Raw genomic sequence first — 15,574 nt, forward strand, 5'->3', positions numbered from 1 at the left:
TCCGTGATGCTCCAAGAATGTTTGTGTTTCTCTCGGCTGGTTAAACACCGGCTGCACGGTAGGGATGGGCGGTATGACTAAAAATGTATATCACGGTATTTTTCAAAATTAAATCGGTATCACGGTATTTTTTTTTTCATGCACAACTGGGTGTTAACCACATTTTCTAATGATTTGGAAAGGAATTGCTGCAGTAAATTGGCTTAGAATGGCCTATTTTACTGTCATAAGGACAAAATATTGTAGAAAAACATTAATGTCCACACTAGTATAAATACAGGTTTGCATGGCCTCACAAAATGATGCCGTTTACAATGAGGTGGCGACACTTATGATTCTAATGAAGTGAGAGAATCAGTCAGACAACACTTAAAGACTTTAAGTGACTTGACTTTTCTCCCGCACTTCTAGTGTTACCTGTAGACGTGGTGGACGCAGATCTCAGCTTCATGCATTCTTGATATTCTATCACATGTTTGCGGCTGAGGTGGTGGAGCAAGTTGCTAGTGTTTCCTCCCGCGGCTACAACTTTAGCTTTACAACACTTGGACGTCGTCTTTTTTAAAGCCAAAGAATTTCCACACAGCCGACACGGCTCCTCTTTTCTGAACAAGTTCCCCTGTGTCATGTTCTGGAACAGTTGTGGGACTTTCGTTTTCAGCCATCTTCACCCACATATGTCCGCTGTAAACAATGCAAGTGCTAAATAGTGATGCACCCAAATGAAAATTTGTGGCCGAAACCGAAAATAATAATAAACACTTGGCCCAATACCGAACAATACCGAACATGGTTCTTTGCAGTTTTTCATTTATTTTGCCAATTTTTTCACCATTGCATAAATCAAATAAATTTGATTTAGGCATGCTTTTCAAAGAAAAAAATCTTTTACAAAATTACAAGGTAGAAAACATTTATTGAACATAAAAAACTGAACATTTTTTAATTTCCCAGCATTATGTTGTTTTGGTTCCACCTCCTGGTGAATGTTAGGTAAAATTCTTATGTGGTTACTTTTTGGTTGGCCAACGATTTATGTTTGTGGCGCAACCGTTACGGGAGCGGCCAGTCTATTTCCTTATATTACAACGCCGTTATTAATTGTTCGTTTTTTTTCCCACACCGGTATTCGGTATGAACCGGTAAATCGCCCATCCCTACTGCACGGTATTCATTTCTGCCCCATAGTTACCTCTCAGGTGCTCTCTTTTGCAGAGCTCAGCTCGTCCCAGGCGAGTTCAGAGGAGAAGCTGAACCATGAGGCCGAGGAGCTGGAGAAGCGACTGAGCATGCTCTCCCACGGGAGCAGCACAGGTAGGAAATACGGCTCTGCACCGCTCTCACTCACACTGGAAATAAGAACAGTTTCTGACCTAATGTTTTATTGCACGGCTCAGAACGCCCATAACGATCCTTTAATAGTGAGGCTCTATATTCCCAAACCCTATAAATGATACATTGGCTTGAAGCTTTAATTTAAGTTTGCACACTTGACATTGGTCATGCAAGTGATTTATTGTTCCTATTATGTGGCGAATATCAAAGAGAGAAGTGGCTGGGGATCAGCAGGCGTAGTGATATGCTCAGAGCTGGGTGGTCACGAGTTACATTTACTCCGTTACATTTACTTGAGTAAGTTTTGAGAAATGTTGTACTTTTAGGAGTAGTTTTGAATCACTATACTTTTTACTTTTACTTGAGTAGATTTGTGAAGAAGAAACTGTTACTCTTACTCCGCTACATTAGGCTACATTGAGCTGTTACTTTTCTTTTATCACTTTTATCCACGTACGCATCAATCTCATGACATCACTGGGTGATTCTTTGGGGAAAATGTTTGTTTTTGCATGTTTTGTCACATTTACACAGACTCAAACACACACAGAGTTTCTATGAGTTCATGTTTGTTCTAGTTCTGCCTGGTTAAAAAAGAAAAGTATAAAGGCTTGACATTTTGTGCTACTTGTGCTTAATTTATTTTTTTATTCTGTTATTTTATTTATTTTATTATTTATTAAAGTACTTGATTTTACTTTAAGATTATTTTAATTTAAGCATTTTTTTTAATTTTTTTATTAATTTTAATTAATTTTATTTTTTTATTGATTTAATTTGCCTGAAGATGATTATTTTGTACTTTTGTCTGTTTGAATGGTTGTGTTAAAAAAATAAATCAGACGTTACTCAACAGTTACTCAGTACTTGAGTAGTTTTTTCACCACGTACTTTTTTACTTCTACTCAAGTAATTATTTGGATGACTACTTTTTACTTCTACTTGAGTCATATTATTCTGAAGTAACAGTACTTTTACTTGAGTACAATTTTTGGCTACTCTACCCACCTCTGGATATTCTTCTGCTCTAATATGTTTTATGAAAGCATAATTGAAAGCATAAATTTATGAAAGCAGCGTTTGTGTTGATTAAATCCATGTAAATTGTAATGTTTTTCTTCATTAGGGGCCTCCTCTACATACTGCCCGTCTGTCGGGGGGGGACGACCGCAGCATATCCGGTTCTTCTGACGCCTCAGACAGCAGCCTCGGCAGCCGACTGGTCATCTGGGCCGAACCCGCGTCCGTCCCGCCCGCAAACGTCGGCCCGGCTAAAACGCCGCTGCAGATCGGCGAAAAGCTTCCAGCCAGCCAGGGAGTCGTAAGCAGACCCGCCTCCAAGACGCCCCGGCAGCTGCAGGAAATCGGCCGTCAGAGTTCGTCCGACAGCGGCATCGCCACCGGGAGCCACTCCTCGTACTCGGGCAGCTTCTCCTCGTACACCGGTAGCCTGGACATCACCTCCGGGGAGGACTTCGGCTCCGTTTTCAGCTTGCCTCCACACTTGGCCCAAGAACTGAGCCCGTGCACGTGCACGGCCGATCGTGGACGTGAGTATCAGGTGCCAGCACCAGCACCGGCACCGGCGCACGCTCTTTATGACACCCCCAGGAGTCTGCTGCAGGAAGCAAGTGGGGATGCCAAAAACAATGAGCCCTCCTCCTCAGCTAAAGACACTCTGGCCCCTTCAGACCTCCCGACTGAGACAGAAAGAGGGAGTAAAATCAGCTCTGAGGGTCTCTCAGACGCCTCAGAGAGACAGTCAATAAGTGAACACTCACAAGGCCTTCCAGACGAGGGCAGGAAAACCAAAACGGCGCCCTCTAGTGACGCTTGTCACACTTGCAGCTCTCTCACGTCTGCTTCCAAAACCACGGTGACCATCTGCTCAGCGTGCGGTGGCTTTAAGGTGAGTGAGGGGTCTGTATTCTGTTTGTTCAGACTCCTACAACAAATTCCTTCATCACTCCCCCTTCAAAGGGGTTACTGTATGGATTACCTCGCAGTCAGGTGGCAGCAGCTTGTGCGCGCAGGCTTCAGCGGCGTATCATCTGCTCCGTGGCTCGCTGTCAAAGCGAACGGGGTGATAACGTGCGGGCTGAAGGCGATGGCGCTCTGCGTTCGGTGGCAGAACAACCGACGGACCCACGGTCCATCTGTCGAACAAATTAGCATCGCAGCAGCCAGTTTACTGAGACGCTGCTGTGGAACAGAGCAGGTTTACACTTGTAATTTATCACTGTCTCCTCCTGTTGCACCATTACCTCAGCTCATAGCATCATTTATTTATTTTTTATTATATTAAACATGTGCCAGACTTGCTGCCAACTGTTGGACTTGAGGAATGCACTTTTGTTTAAAAACCACAAGCACATTTGTTGTTGTTGTACTCAATGTTCAACAAGGACTCCTGACATGTTCCCTCTTTGTGTTTATTGTTCTTTTACGGGTTCAAATAGAGAAACTAGGGCCGGATTCACCAATATGTTCTTAAGACCATCTTAAGAAATGTCTTAAGATCTAAAATTAAGAAGTTCATAAGAAAGTTCTTAAGTGCAATTCCTCAGTATTTTCTTAAGAACCGTCTTAAGAACTGTCATTTCTTACGAATTTCTTATTTTTCCTACTTAAGAACTTCTCAAAATATGTCATTGCATTGCACGCGCCAACAAACAACATTTATACAGGTAGTTTGGTATTAACCGTCAGTCACTCACTAAACATGGAGAAGGAGAAAAAGAGATGCAGGAACTTGAGGTTATGGTGGATGAGATTAATGTGTTGAAAAAAAATACTATTGGGGAAATTAATAATAATTAACTACCACGCTAACTAACATGCTAACAAACAGTTAGGAGGCTATTTGTGTAATTAATTAATTAATTACAAAGTATATCCTCAAACTAAGACTTACTAGTCTAAACTTGTCTAAAATGTGTTGGAAAAAGGTGATTATAGGCTTATTATTATTATTATTATTATTATTATTATTATTATTATTATTACCTTTTCACAGAAGACATTTTAAGACAGGTCAAGGTTGTCTTAAAGTTAAGAAAAAAGTCAAGAACAAATTTGAGAACTTTTATTTCAAGAATACCATTTATTCTTAAGTTTTTTCTTAAGAAGAAATTTGAGAAAATACTTTTTTGGAGAATATGACTTCTTCTCTTTTTTCTTCTTAAGACTGAACTTAAGAAAAAAATGACACTTAAGAAGATTTTTTTTCTTAAGAATTTTTTGTGAATCCGGCCCCTGATCTTTTTAATGTTGATAAATTCAGAGATTGTTTTCCCAATGACCAACATTTATTGCTTTAACGTATTATTTATCACCAGTTACACTTTTTTTTTTTTTTTAATCACAGAAGAACACATGCAGAGTGTGGAGGTGTGTCTGCAGATAACGTGCACGGCCAGGTTTATGGGCTGCGGTCTGGAGCTGCACCTCTACCCTTTATAGCTTTTTTCTGCCGCCATAAAAGCAAATATATCTGGATCAGAAATATTTGCTGCTGTCACGGTGAACAAGGAACTTTAAGGTGGAGCCAGTTAAAAATGTTTTATTTTTATTTTTATTTTTATCAACTTTTTATCCCCATTTCTTTCCCCATTTTATCACCCAATGCTCCTGCCTAAGTCCGTCCTGGGCGTTTCTCCCTCTACCAACCCCGGGAGAGCCCACACTGAGCTCAAATCTCCTCCTTTACTTGAGGAGTGAGCAGGCCGCTGCTTTTCACCAGACAGGGGGGGATGATTAAACTTGTCCAGCTGGGTCTTTGGCAGAGGTGATAAAAGTATTCACATTCATTACTCAGGTAGAAGTATAGATACTAGAGTTTAAAAATACTCTTGTAGAAGTTGAAGTATCTACTCAAGTTTTTTACTCAAGTAAAAGTATAAAAGTACTGGTTTCAAAACTACTTAAAGTATAAAAGTAAAAGTAATGTAAGGGGGAAAAAAGTCATTGAAAATGAATGCATCTTAGTATAATGTAAATATATTAACCCTTGTACTGTATTTAGGTCAAAATGACCCAATTCTTCTATCCTTCTTTCCTCTTGCCATGCTCTCTCCTTCCTTCTTCGCTTCTTCTTTTCCTCCTTTTTTATCCTCCTTTACTCCTTTTTCTTCCTACCTCCCTTTCGTGATTCGTTCCTTTATTACCTTCTTGGCTTTTCCTTCCTTTTTTCCTTATTTTCTCCATTCCTTCCTTCTTCCCTCCCTTCTTTTTCTCCTTTCTCCTTTCCTTCCTTCCTCCCTTCTTTCCTTTTCTCCCTTATTTCCTTCCTTTCCCCCTTCCTTCCATCTTTTCTCCCTTCCTTACTCCCTTTCCTACTTCTTTCCTTCTTTCCTCCTTTCTCCCTTCCTTCCATTCCTCCCTTCTTTCCTCCCTTTCATCTTTTCTCCCTTCCTTACTCCCTTCCTTCTTTTCTCCTTTCTCCCTTCCTTCCATGTTTTCTCCCTTCCTTACTCCCTTTCCTACTTCCTTCCTTCTTTCCTTCTTTTCTCCTTTCTCCCTTCCTCCCTTCCTTACTCCCTTTCCTACTTTCTTCCTTTCTCTCTTCCTCCTTCCTTGACCTGAAGACAGCACAAGGGTTAAAGAACCATATATGTGTACTATTGAGCATTAACATGTGTTTCAGAGAGCAGGAGATATGATGACTAGTTGCCTATAAGTATTGTAATGGTGCAAAAAGTCAAACTTCAGAGTCATGTTATCATTTATCCTAACCTTTATTGGAATGAACATCCAAGTTTAGTTGCAGGAATCTGAGGGAACGGATGTAAGAACAAAACTGGACAAGAACATCTGAAACAACCACAACCAAATTCACTCTATCCGGATGGAGCAATTTAACTGGATAGTTTTTATTTAAAGGCCAAAATTAAATAGAGTAACAAGGCTGTTTTTAAAATGTAAGGAGTAAAAAGTACAGATAATTGCGTGAAAATGTAAGGAGTAAAAGTAAAAAGTCGTCTGAAAAATAATTACTCCAGTGAAGTTTAGATAACCAAAATTTCTACTTAAGTAAGGTAACGAAGTATTTGTACTTCGTTACTTGACACCTCTAGTCTTTGGTTCTGATGGAAACGTTACTCGTCGTTTACACCTTTTTATAAAGCGATGAAACACAAAGCCGTGCCATCAATGCCTGGTTCTTTAAACTATGTTTCACATTTCAAACATTTAGGTGGAAAGAATTTAATATTTTAAACGATAATAATCCACTACGGGAGAGTATTAGGGCCATGGAGTAGAAAAAATATTTGAGATTTTTTTTCACCGTGCACTTCGAGAAAAAAGTCGAAATGTCGAGATTAATGTTGAAATACAATTTCAAGAATAAATTCAAAATTTAATAAATAAAGTCGAAATTTAACCTTTTTTCTCAACATTTCAACTTTATTCACGAAATTTTGACTTCTTTCTCGACATTTCGACTTCTTTCTCAGAATTGTACTTCAACATTAATCTCGACATTTCGACTTCTTTCTTGACATTTCAACTTTTTTCCTCAACATTTCGACTTTTTTCTCGAAATTGTACTTCAACATTAATCTCGACATTTCGACTTTTTTCTCAACATTTCGACTTTTTTCTCGACATTTCGACTTTTTTCTCGAAATTGTACTTCAACTTTTTTCTCGACATTTCGACTTTTTTCTCGAAGTGCACAATTAAAAAGAAATCTTCCTCCTCTAAGATATTATTTTTATTTTTCTCCTGCCTGGCCCTAATACTCTTCTGTAAATCCACGGCTAAATCCAACATATTATTTTTCTTCACTAAGATGAAGGCGTTCAGACTCCAGGGCTTTTGCCTTGGTTGTGGAGGATTTTTACCTCTACAACCAACTGAGTACCTTCAGAAATGTCCTCCTTTAAAAATAGACTCCTGTTCTGCGATGATGTGCTGCTGGAGATGTACTGGCTGCATGCCGCTGTCTCCTTTACAAAGGCTTTGATGGGTTGCAACTTGTGGGCAAAAATTCAACTTCAACACTTTGATTGAATTTTCCAGAGTCTGGTTTTTCTGTCTTTGGCGGGTGTCTCTTCGTGTTTTGTGCCAACATTGCCGGTCGAAATTTAGCCATTTTTCTCAACATTTCAACTTTATTCACGAAATTTCGACTTTTTTCTCAACATTTCGACTTTTTTCTCGAAATTTACTTCAACATTAATCTCGACATTTTGACTTTTTTCTCAACATTTCGACTTTTTTCTCGACATTTCGACTTTTCTCGAAATTGTACTTCAACATTAATCTCGACATTTCGACTTTTTTCTCGAAGTGCACAATGAAAAAAAAAAATCTTCCTCTTCTAAGATATTATTTTTATTTTTCTCCTGCCTGGCCCTAATACTCTTCTTTACTTGACACCTCTAGTCTTTGGTTCTGATGGAAACATTACTCGTCGTTTACACCTTTTTCCACACGGTGAACTCTGCTGGAGTCATTCCCTTTCCAGCTGAAGCTGACTTTAAAGGCGCTGAGTAAGAACAAACACACAACCGAACTAACTTCAGTCTATAAAATTGATCCTTAATGGTAATGAAAGTAAGTCGACTTTAGCATCTACTCATGTTTTCCTGAACTGGCTTAAAGGTGTCATGATCCTGCATGTGTGCAACGAGTGTGCCTGTTCTGGGGATGTTCCCGTCGTAAATCTGCTCTTCATCCTTCTGTTTTAAGTAAACTGAGGATGTGTCAATACAAGGCTCTTTCTGCAGCGGTTTGTGCCTGTCCAGACGCAGCTCTGAGCCTCGGGACACCTCTCCTCTTCATTCTTCAGCTTTTGCATCAGTTACCTTCCCGTTCCAGTCACCAGGCAGCAGCTGCAGGAATGTAACACAGATCTCACCTGCCGTATACTAATCAGAGGATCGATCAGTCCACATGATATCTATTTTGGGATAAGATTCTGAACCCTACCTTGTTCATTTTGCATGTTTGGTAGAGAAAAGAGCTGCACGTTACGAGAAAAGCTGAATGCTGATCCAAACATGGTTTTTGGCTGACACTGCGAGGAGCTTTTAAAGAGTCTTTTGTTGAAATGATTTGTTTAAACATCAAGCTTAACTTGCTGAGTGCGTTTAGTGGAGAGTACAAACAGACCGTCATCACCTCTGAATAAAGAGTTTTCTACATTTTCCCCTCGGGGAGCACACAGTTGGCTAAATGAAACATGAGTTATTAGTCTACACGTAAAGGGTGAGTTCAAAGAAAAAGTCAAACCAAAACACTATAACTGCAATTATCTCCTCGCTATTAGTGTGAGACTTAAAAGAGTTTAATTGGCTTCTTAAAAGTCTTGAAGGGAAAATAAAGTCAGCTTTGACCTCTGATCTGTATGATGCATGGAGATAAATCGCATGAACCGTTCAAAGCCATTACTTCTGACTGAGATGTATGGATGCAGAATGGAACTACTCTGCATCTGTCTCTAGAAAATACACAATATCTGACTTTTTAGAGTTATATTTTCTCCAGAAAGAAAGAAATGAGCCAAGAAAGAAAGAAAGAAAGAAAGAAAGAAAGAAATGAGCCTAGGAAGAAAGAAAGAAAGAAATGAGCCTAGAAAGAAAAAAGAAAGAAAGAAATGAGCCTAGAAAGAAAGAAATGAGCCTAGAAAGAAAGAAAGAAAGAAAGAAAGAAAGAAAGAAATGAGCCTAAAAAGAAAGAAAGAAAGAAATGAGCCAATAAAGAAAGAAAGAAAGAAAGAAATGAGCCAATAAATAAATAAATAAATAAAATGAGCCTAAAAAGAAAGAAAGAAAGAAAGAAATGAGCCAATAAAGAAAGAAAGAAAGAAAGAAATGAGCCAATAAATAAATAAATAAATAAAATGAGCCTAAAAAGAAAGAAAGAAAGAAAGAAATGAGCCAATAAAGAAAGAAAGAAAGAAAGAAATGAGCCAATAAAGAAAGAAAGAAAGAAAGAAAGAAAGAAAGAAAGAAAGAAAGAAAGAAAGAAAGAAAGAAAGAAAGAAAGAAAGAAAGAAAGAAAGAAAGAAAGAAAGAAAGAAAGAAAGAAATGAGCCTAAAAAGAAAGAAAGAAATGAGCAAAGAAAGAAAGAAAGAAAGAAAGAAAGAAAGAAAGAAAGAAAGAAAGAAAGAAAGAAAGAAAGAAAGAAAGAAAGAAAGAAAGAAAGATAAATTCCCGTTGATAAGGTTTTTTTATTGGTATTTTTTTTATCGTTATTGGGATAAATGCTAGAAATTATCGTGATACATTTTTTAATCCATACCGCCCATCCCTAGTGCCGCATATAAAGTCCAGGGGCCTCATTTAAAATGGACTGCGTAGGAGTCATACTAAAAGTGCACGTACGCTCAAAAGCCGAAAATGGCGGGCGCAAAAAAAAAATCCGGATCTATAAAACCGCGTGCACGCAGACTTCCACGTAAGGTTCTCTTTATAAATCACAGTCCAGCTGGAAGGCTGCGCACGTGAATCCGCCTGGTATCCCGCCCTCTACACGCCCACTTTCTACCAAAAATGGAATCATTTTGCATATGAATGAGCCTGCTGAGCATGCGCAGTGGCTTCATGCGACCTGTTTGGCTTCAGAATGAATGAATGAACGTGTCGAGCCACCGTGCCACTGAATTTCACTGAGATCTGAGATCTAGATGTTGTTGATGAGGAGGAGGACAGGAAAACCACATTATTTTGTGGTTACAGTAAAAATAGAAAAATAAATAGTATAAAATAAAGCGAGTGAGTGGCAGCACGCCGTTGCTGCGCGGAACGCCGTGAGTTCCCCGGTGCAACAGGGGGACACACGTCCCCCCGTCTTTTCAAAATCATGTTTATTTTCCCCTTACTTTTTACAGTTTAAAAACTAACGGTAGGCTCAGCCTTAAATTGCAAATCAAGACACTATGAAAGCGATACGAGAACGGCCCCGCAGCCCCGCTTCACCCACCCCCCACCCCCCGCTCCCCCTCCTCCTCTCCCGTCTCCCCTCAGAGCGGCTCAGGGCGGGTTTATGGTTCTGCGTCACCAACGCAGAGCCTACGGCGTAGGTGCGCGTCGCCGCGTACCCTACGCCGTAGGCTCTGCGTCGTTTTAACGCGGGGCCATAATTTAGGCACCATACACCCGCACGTAAAGGTTTCACGCGCCCGTAAAACTCATATATATGAAAACAAATCTGAGTCCCTTTAGGGAAGAAATGAGGGGCTCCGTGGGGCTCCCTAAACGCAGCCCCTCATTTGTTCTGTCCTAAAGCGGTGAAGGAGGTTCCCGGCGTGTCCTGCACCGCGGCTGCAGCTCCAGCAGCACCAGAGTCCTGACTGACTGAGCTTCACACACAGAGGAACACGATCAGCGCTATATTATTTTATTTTATTATTTTATTATTTTAAGTCTGATATATTTTGTGATATGTGATGACATTATTAAGAGTATGACATGAATCTGGCTTCATTTCACCACCTCAAACCCTGCGTCGCCAGTTCCCCGTGTCTTAAGTAAATTCTTACGGGAGGGTCCTAGTTGCCGTAAAGATAAGCAGATTTTTCGGTTAGTTTTTTCTTTTTAGATCCGAGGATTTGCGTAGAAGGCGGCTTCCGCAACTTTCAGGCGCTTTTTCTGCGCAAGCAAGCTTTATAGATGAGGCCCCTGCTCCTTTAAAACTCAGTAAATTATTTAATCTTGAACGGTTTTTTTTTTGTTTCCCTCAAAGAAACGATTGGGCGTGTTGGTAAAACCAAAACCAGCCACAGGAAATCTGCCTTGAACAGATTTCTTTTCATCAAGTTTTACGTTTCCATGAAGGACACAAGATTCACAAAAAAACTCTCAAAATCTATATCTATTTTCTTTACAGGCTCAACAAAAGCTGGAGCTGCAGGCAGCGATAAAGCGCAGCGGTGTGGTTATCGACTTTCCTTAACTGAGGCTTTTTTCTTTTCTCGGCCCTGCGAACGTTTTCGTCGGTGTTTGACACGGTCTTCTCGCATTCCTTTTGCACGATATATGCCTAACATATGCAGCCTTCTCCAGTCAAGAGGAACAGACAGGGAGATGTGAAGAATAAGAAATAAGGTGAAGCACTGTTACTGCAGAATGCTGATGCATCGGCGCACACAGGGTCATACCTGCCCTTTCTTTCAAAAGTAAGAGTTACGCATCAGAAATGCTCTTTAAAGTTGTCCCATTTAAATCCAGCACTGAGGAAGTACATTTACAGCACTCTGGAAAGGTATCGGGCACATCTTGTCTTTTTGTTTCATCAAAGTTTATGATATCATAAATTATATTCTCTTTAAAATACAGACAGAAAATACAGTAAAAAAAAAAATAGACAAGTCATTAAAGCGTTTATAAAACATGGATGAAAGTGCCTGACTTTAGTCTCACACATTCACAAACTGAAGGTTTCTTTATAACTTCTTTTTGTCTAAGTCTAAGTAGAAAAGTTTATTAGTTATTATAACGATGAGCAGACAAATCACTTCTAATTGGTATTCTATCAGCAGTGTGGGAAGCACAGTTGCCAGCAATCAGCACCAAAACATAAAAGCACAATTATACATTTTCTGCATCGCTGTCTGAGTGGATGCTGTTCCCATGGCAACGCCACACACACCAGTTGCACAGCTGTTGATTTCGCAGCTTTATTTGGTCGCACTTCTTTTTGTTTCCATCTAACGGCGTTTCCTAATTACCTCTGTGTGGGCGATAGATCAGCTCCAGCTTATAATCGAGGTCTGGCCCAGTCGGAAAATGATCCGTTCATTTGAATCAGGTGTGTTGGATCATTGAGACGTCTAAAACGTGCAGGTTGGTGGCCCTGGAGGACTGGAAATGAGCTGCACTCGCTCTGTTTCACTGATGCACCCACTGTGAAGTATTTGTTAGTCGGGCACCACCTAACCCGCGCAAAGCAGTTTAGTTCGGACTAAAGCGATGAAACACAAAGCCGTGCCATCAATGCCTGGTTCTTTAAACTATGTTTCACATTTCAAACATTTAGGTGGAAAAAATGTAACATTTTAAACGATAATAATCCACTATGGGAGAGTATTAGGGCCATGGAGTAGAAACAATATTTGAGAGGGGAAGATTTTTTTTTTTACTGTGCACTTCGAGAAAAAAGTCGAAATGTCAAGAAAAAAGTCGAAATGTCGAGATTAATGTTGAAATACAATTTCAAGAATAAAGTCAAAATTTCATAGATAAAGTCGAAATGTATCCTTTTTTCTCAACATTTCAACTTTATTCATGAAATTTTGACTTTTTTCTCAACATTTTGACTTTTTTCTCAGAATTGTACTTCAACATTAATCTCGAAATTTTGACTTCTTTCTTGATGTTTTGACTTTTTTCTCGAAATTGTACTTCAACATTAATCTCGACATTTCAACGTTTTTCTTAACATTTCGACTTTTTTCTCAACATTTCGACTTTTTTCTCGAAATTGTACTTCAACATTAATCTCGACATTTCGACTTTTTTCTCAACATTTCGACTTTTTTCTTGACATTTCGAATTCTCTCGAAATTGTACTTCAACATTAATCTCGACATTTTGACTTTTTTCTCAACATTTTGACTTTTTTCTCAACATTTTGACTTTTTTCTCAACATTTTGACTTTTTTCTCAACATTTTGACTTTTTTCTCAACATTTCGACTTTTTTCTCAACATTTCGACTTTTATCTCGACATTTCGACTTTTCTCGAAATTGTACTTCAACATTAATCTCGACATTTTGAATTTTTTCTCAACATTTCGACTTTTTTCTCGAAATTGTACTTCAACATTTTTCTTGACATTTCGACTTTTTTCTCGAAGTGCACAATTAAAAAGAAATCTTCCTCCTCTAAGATATTATTTTTATTTTTCTCCTGCCTGGCCCTAATACTCTTCTGTAAATCCACGGCTAAATCCAACATATTATTTTTCTTCACTAAGATGAAGGCGTTCAGACTCCAGGGCTTTTGCCTTGGTTGTGGAGGATTTTTACCTCTACAACCAACTGAGTACCTTCAGAAATGTCCTCCTTTAAAAATAGACTCCTGTTCTGCGATGATGTGCTGCTGGAGATGTACTGGCTGCATGCCGCTGTCTCCTTTACAAAGGCTTTGATGGGTTGCAACTTGTGGGCAAAAATTCAACTTCAACACTTTGATTGAATTTTCCAGAGTCTGGTTTTTCTGTCTTTGGCGCGTGTCTCTTCGTGTTTTGTGCCAACATTGCTGGTACACCTTGACAGCGACTCCAGTGTTTTCTTTTATGGCAGCGGGTGATTGACAGGAGCCCTTTGTGAGGTGCCGAGTCTGACTGAACCGTCGTCGTAGTGATGGGGAGGCTTTACTGCATAGGAATGGGCGATATTTTACCGTTCACGATAAGCTGTCAAAAAAATTCCCCACGGTAAGAATTTGTATCTCGCGGTAAAAGCGATAAATTCCCGTTGATGACGTTTTTGTGAAAAACTGATTTATGGTTCTGTGTTAAATCCACGCACGAAGGAAGGAAGGAAGGAAGGAAGGAAGGAAGGAAGGAAGGAAGGAAGGAAGGAAGGAAGGAAGGAAGGAAGGAAGGAAGGAAGGAAGGAAGGAAGGAAGGAAGGAAGGAAGGAAGGAAGGAAGGAAGGAAGGAAGGAAGGAAGGAAGGAAGGAAGGAAGGAAGGAAGGAAGGAAGGAAGGAAGGAAGGAAGGAAGGAAGGAAGGAAGGAAGGAAGGAAGGAAGGAAGGAAGGAAGGAAGGAAGGAAGGAAGGAAGGAAGGAAGGAAGGAAGGAAGGAAGGAAGGAAGGAAGGAAGGAAGGAAGGAAGGAAGGAAGGAAGGAAGGAAGGAAGGAAGGAAGGAAGGAGCGAGCCTGAAAGAAAGAAAGAGCCTGAAAGAAAGAAAGAGCCTGAAAGAAAGAAAGAGCCTGAAAGAAAGAAAGAGCCTGAAAGAAAGAAAGAGCCTGAAAGAAAGAAAGAGCCTGAAAGAAAGAAAGAAAGAAAGAGCCTGAAAGAAAGAAAGAGCCTGAAAGAAAGAAAGAGCCTGAAAGAAAGAAAGAAAGAAAGAAAGAGCCTGAAAGAAAGAAAGAAAGAAAGAAAGAGCCTGAAAGAAAGAAAGAAAGAAAGAAAGAGCCTGAAAGAAAGAAAGAAAGAAAGAAAGAGCCTGAAAGAAAGAAAGAAAGAAAGAAAGAGCCTAGAAAAAAGAAAGAAAGAAATGAGCCAAGAAAGAAAGAAAGATAAATTTTAATAACGTTTTTGTATTGGTATTTTTCTTATCATTATCGGGATAAATGCCAGAAATGATCGTGATACATTTTTTAGTCCATCCCTCCATCCCTATTGCCGCATATAAAGTCCAGCTCCTGAACCTCCACTAACATTCAGTTGAATTATTTATAGAGGATCCCTGTGAACCCCCTTGAATACACATCCTTCCACTTTAGAAATAGGTGTTTTAGATCAAATAACAATTTTATTTCTCTTCCCCCACAGGGGACACTTTATACCCACTCAAGTTCGTTAGTGACACCAGGTAAGGATAACCTTTGCATCTTTTCTTTTGTCAATCACAAACTGCATGTATTGCCCCTTTTTGTAAATGCATGACCAGATCAATTGAGGTGTGTATGGTGAAATGGCTCATTTAGCAGAGGTATGCTATGACACGCACCGTTTGCAGTGAAGAAAACTCTGCAGAAGTCCTCTCCCGGCTCTGGAAGCATCCGCTCCACGGAGCCACCGGGAGTGAAGACGGGCGAGGAGTCGGCGCCGTTCAAAAGAGGAGAGAAATTAGCCGGCCTCTTATCTGATCTGCTCAGCTTTCCGAGCGCAGACAGGCGGCCAGAGGCAAAGGCACACAGGCTGAACCTGTACGAATCAATGAGCCCGGCTCTGGGACACGGGCCCAGCTCGGCACCTGCCGTACCTCCACAAGACCATCGAGACAAAAGTCCTGTCATTTATGAAAACTGTACCAAGTGTCGGCGAGCGCACTGCCACCCTCCTCCGCGTGCCATGCCTGCTAAAAGGTACGGCAGCGGCGGGGACATTGCCACTTTTCAAGCCTTCTCAAATGGGCCACACCTGACGGAGAGCCAAGAACGTGACTGTGCGGCCGATGAGGAGCCGCTCCATCAGTCTCTCAGAAACATAGACGGCCGGAGCCAGCACGAGGAGATGAATGGTTGGACTGTAAACTGTGAAGGTAAGAGAGACTGAAAAGTTTGAAGCCATCCTCTGATGGAATCTTTTTCTTCTTCCCCTGACGCCCTGAAGTC

The 15,574-nt window shown here is 40.2% G+C and overlaps 1 protein-coding gene across 1 annotated transcript in view; it reads left to right on the plus strand.

Annotated features, from left to right (window-relative positions):
* The first annotated feature begins 64 nt into the window (after positions 1-64).
* Positions 65-15,574, plus strand: part of LOC133420509 (uncharacterized) — a 38,374-nt gene continuing 22,864 nt past the window's right edge. The window contains exons 1-5 of the mRNA XM_061710204.1: positions 65-71; positions 1,216-1,364; positions 2,462-3,244; positions 14,790-14,829; positions 14,977-15,501. Of these exons, the coding sequence (XP_061566188.1) occupies positions 65-71; positions 1,216-1,364; positions 2,462-3,244; positions 14,790-14,829; positions 14,977-15,501 (1,504 nt within the window). The remainder of the gene's footprint in view (positions 72-1,215; positions 1,365-2,461; positions 3,245-14,789; positions 14,830-14,976; positions 15,502-15,574) is intronic.

This window comes from Cololabis saira, chromosome 20 (genome assembly GCF_033807715.1).
Source record: "Cololabis saira isolate AMF1-May2022 chromosome 20, fColSai1.1, whole genome shotgun sequence".
NCBI lineage: Eukaryota > Metazoa > Chordata > Actinopteri > Beloniformes > Belonidae > Cololabis > Cololabis saira.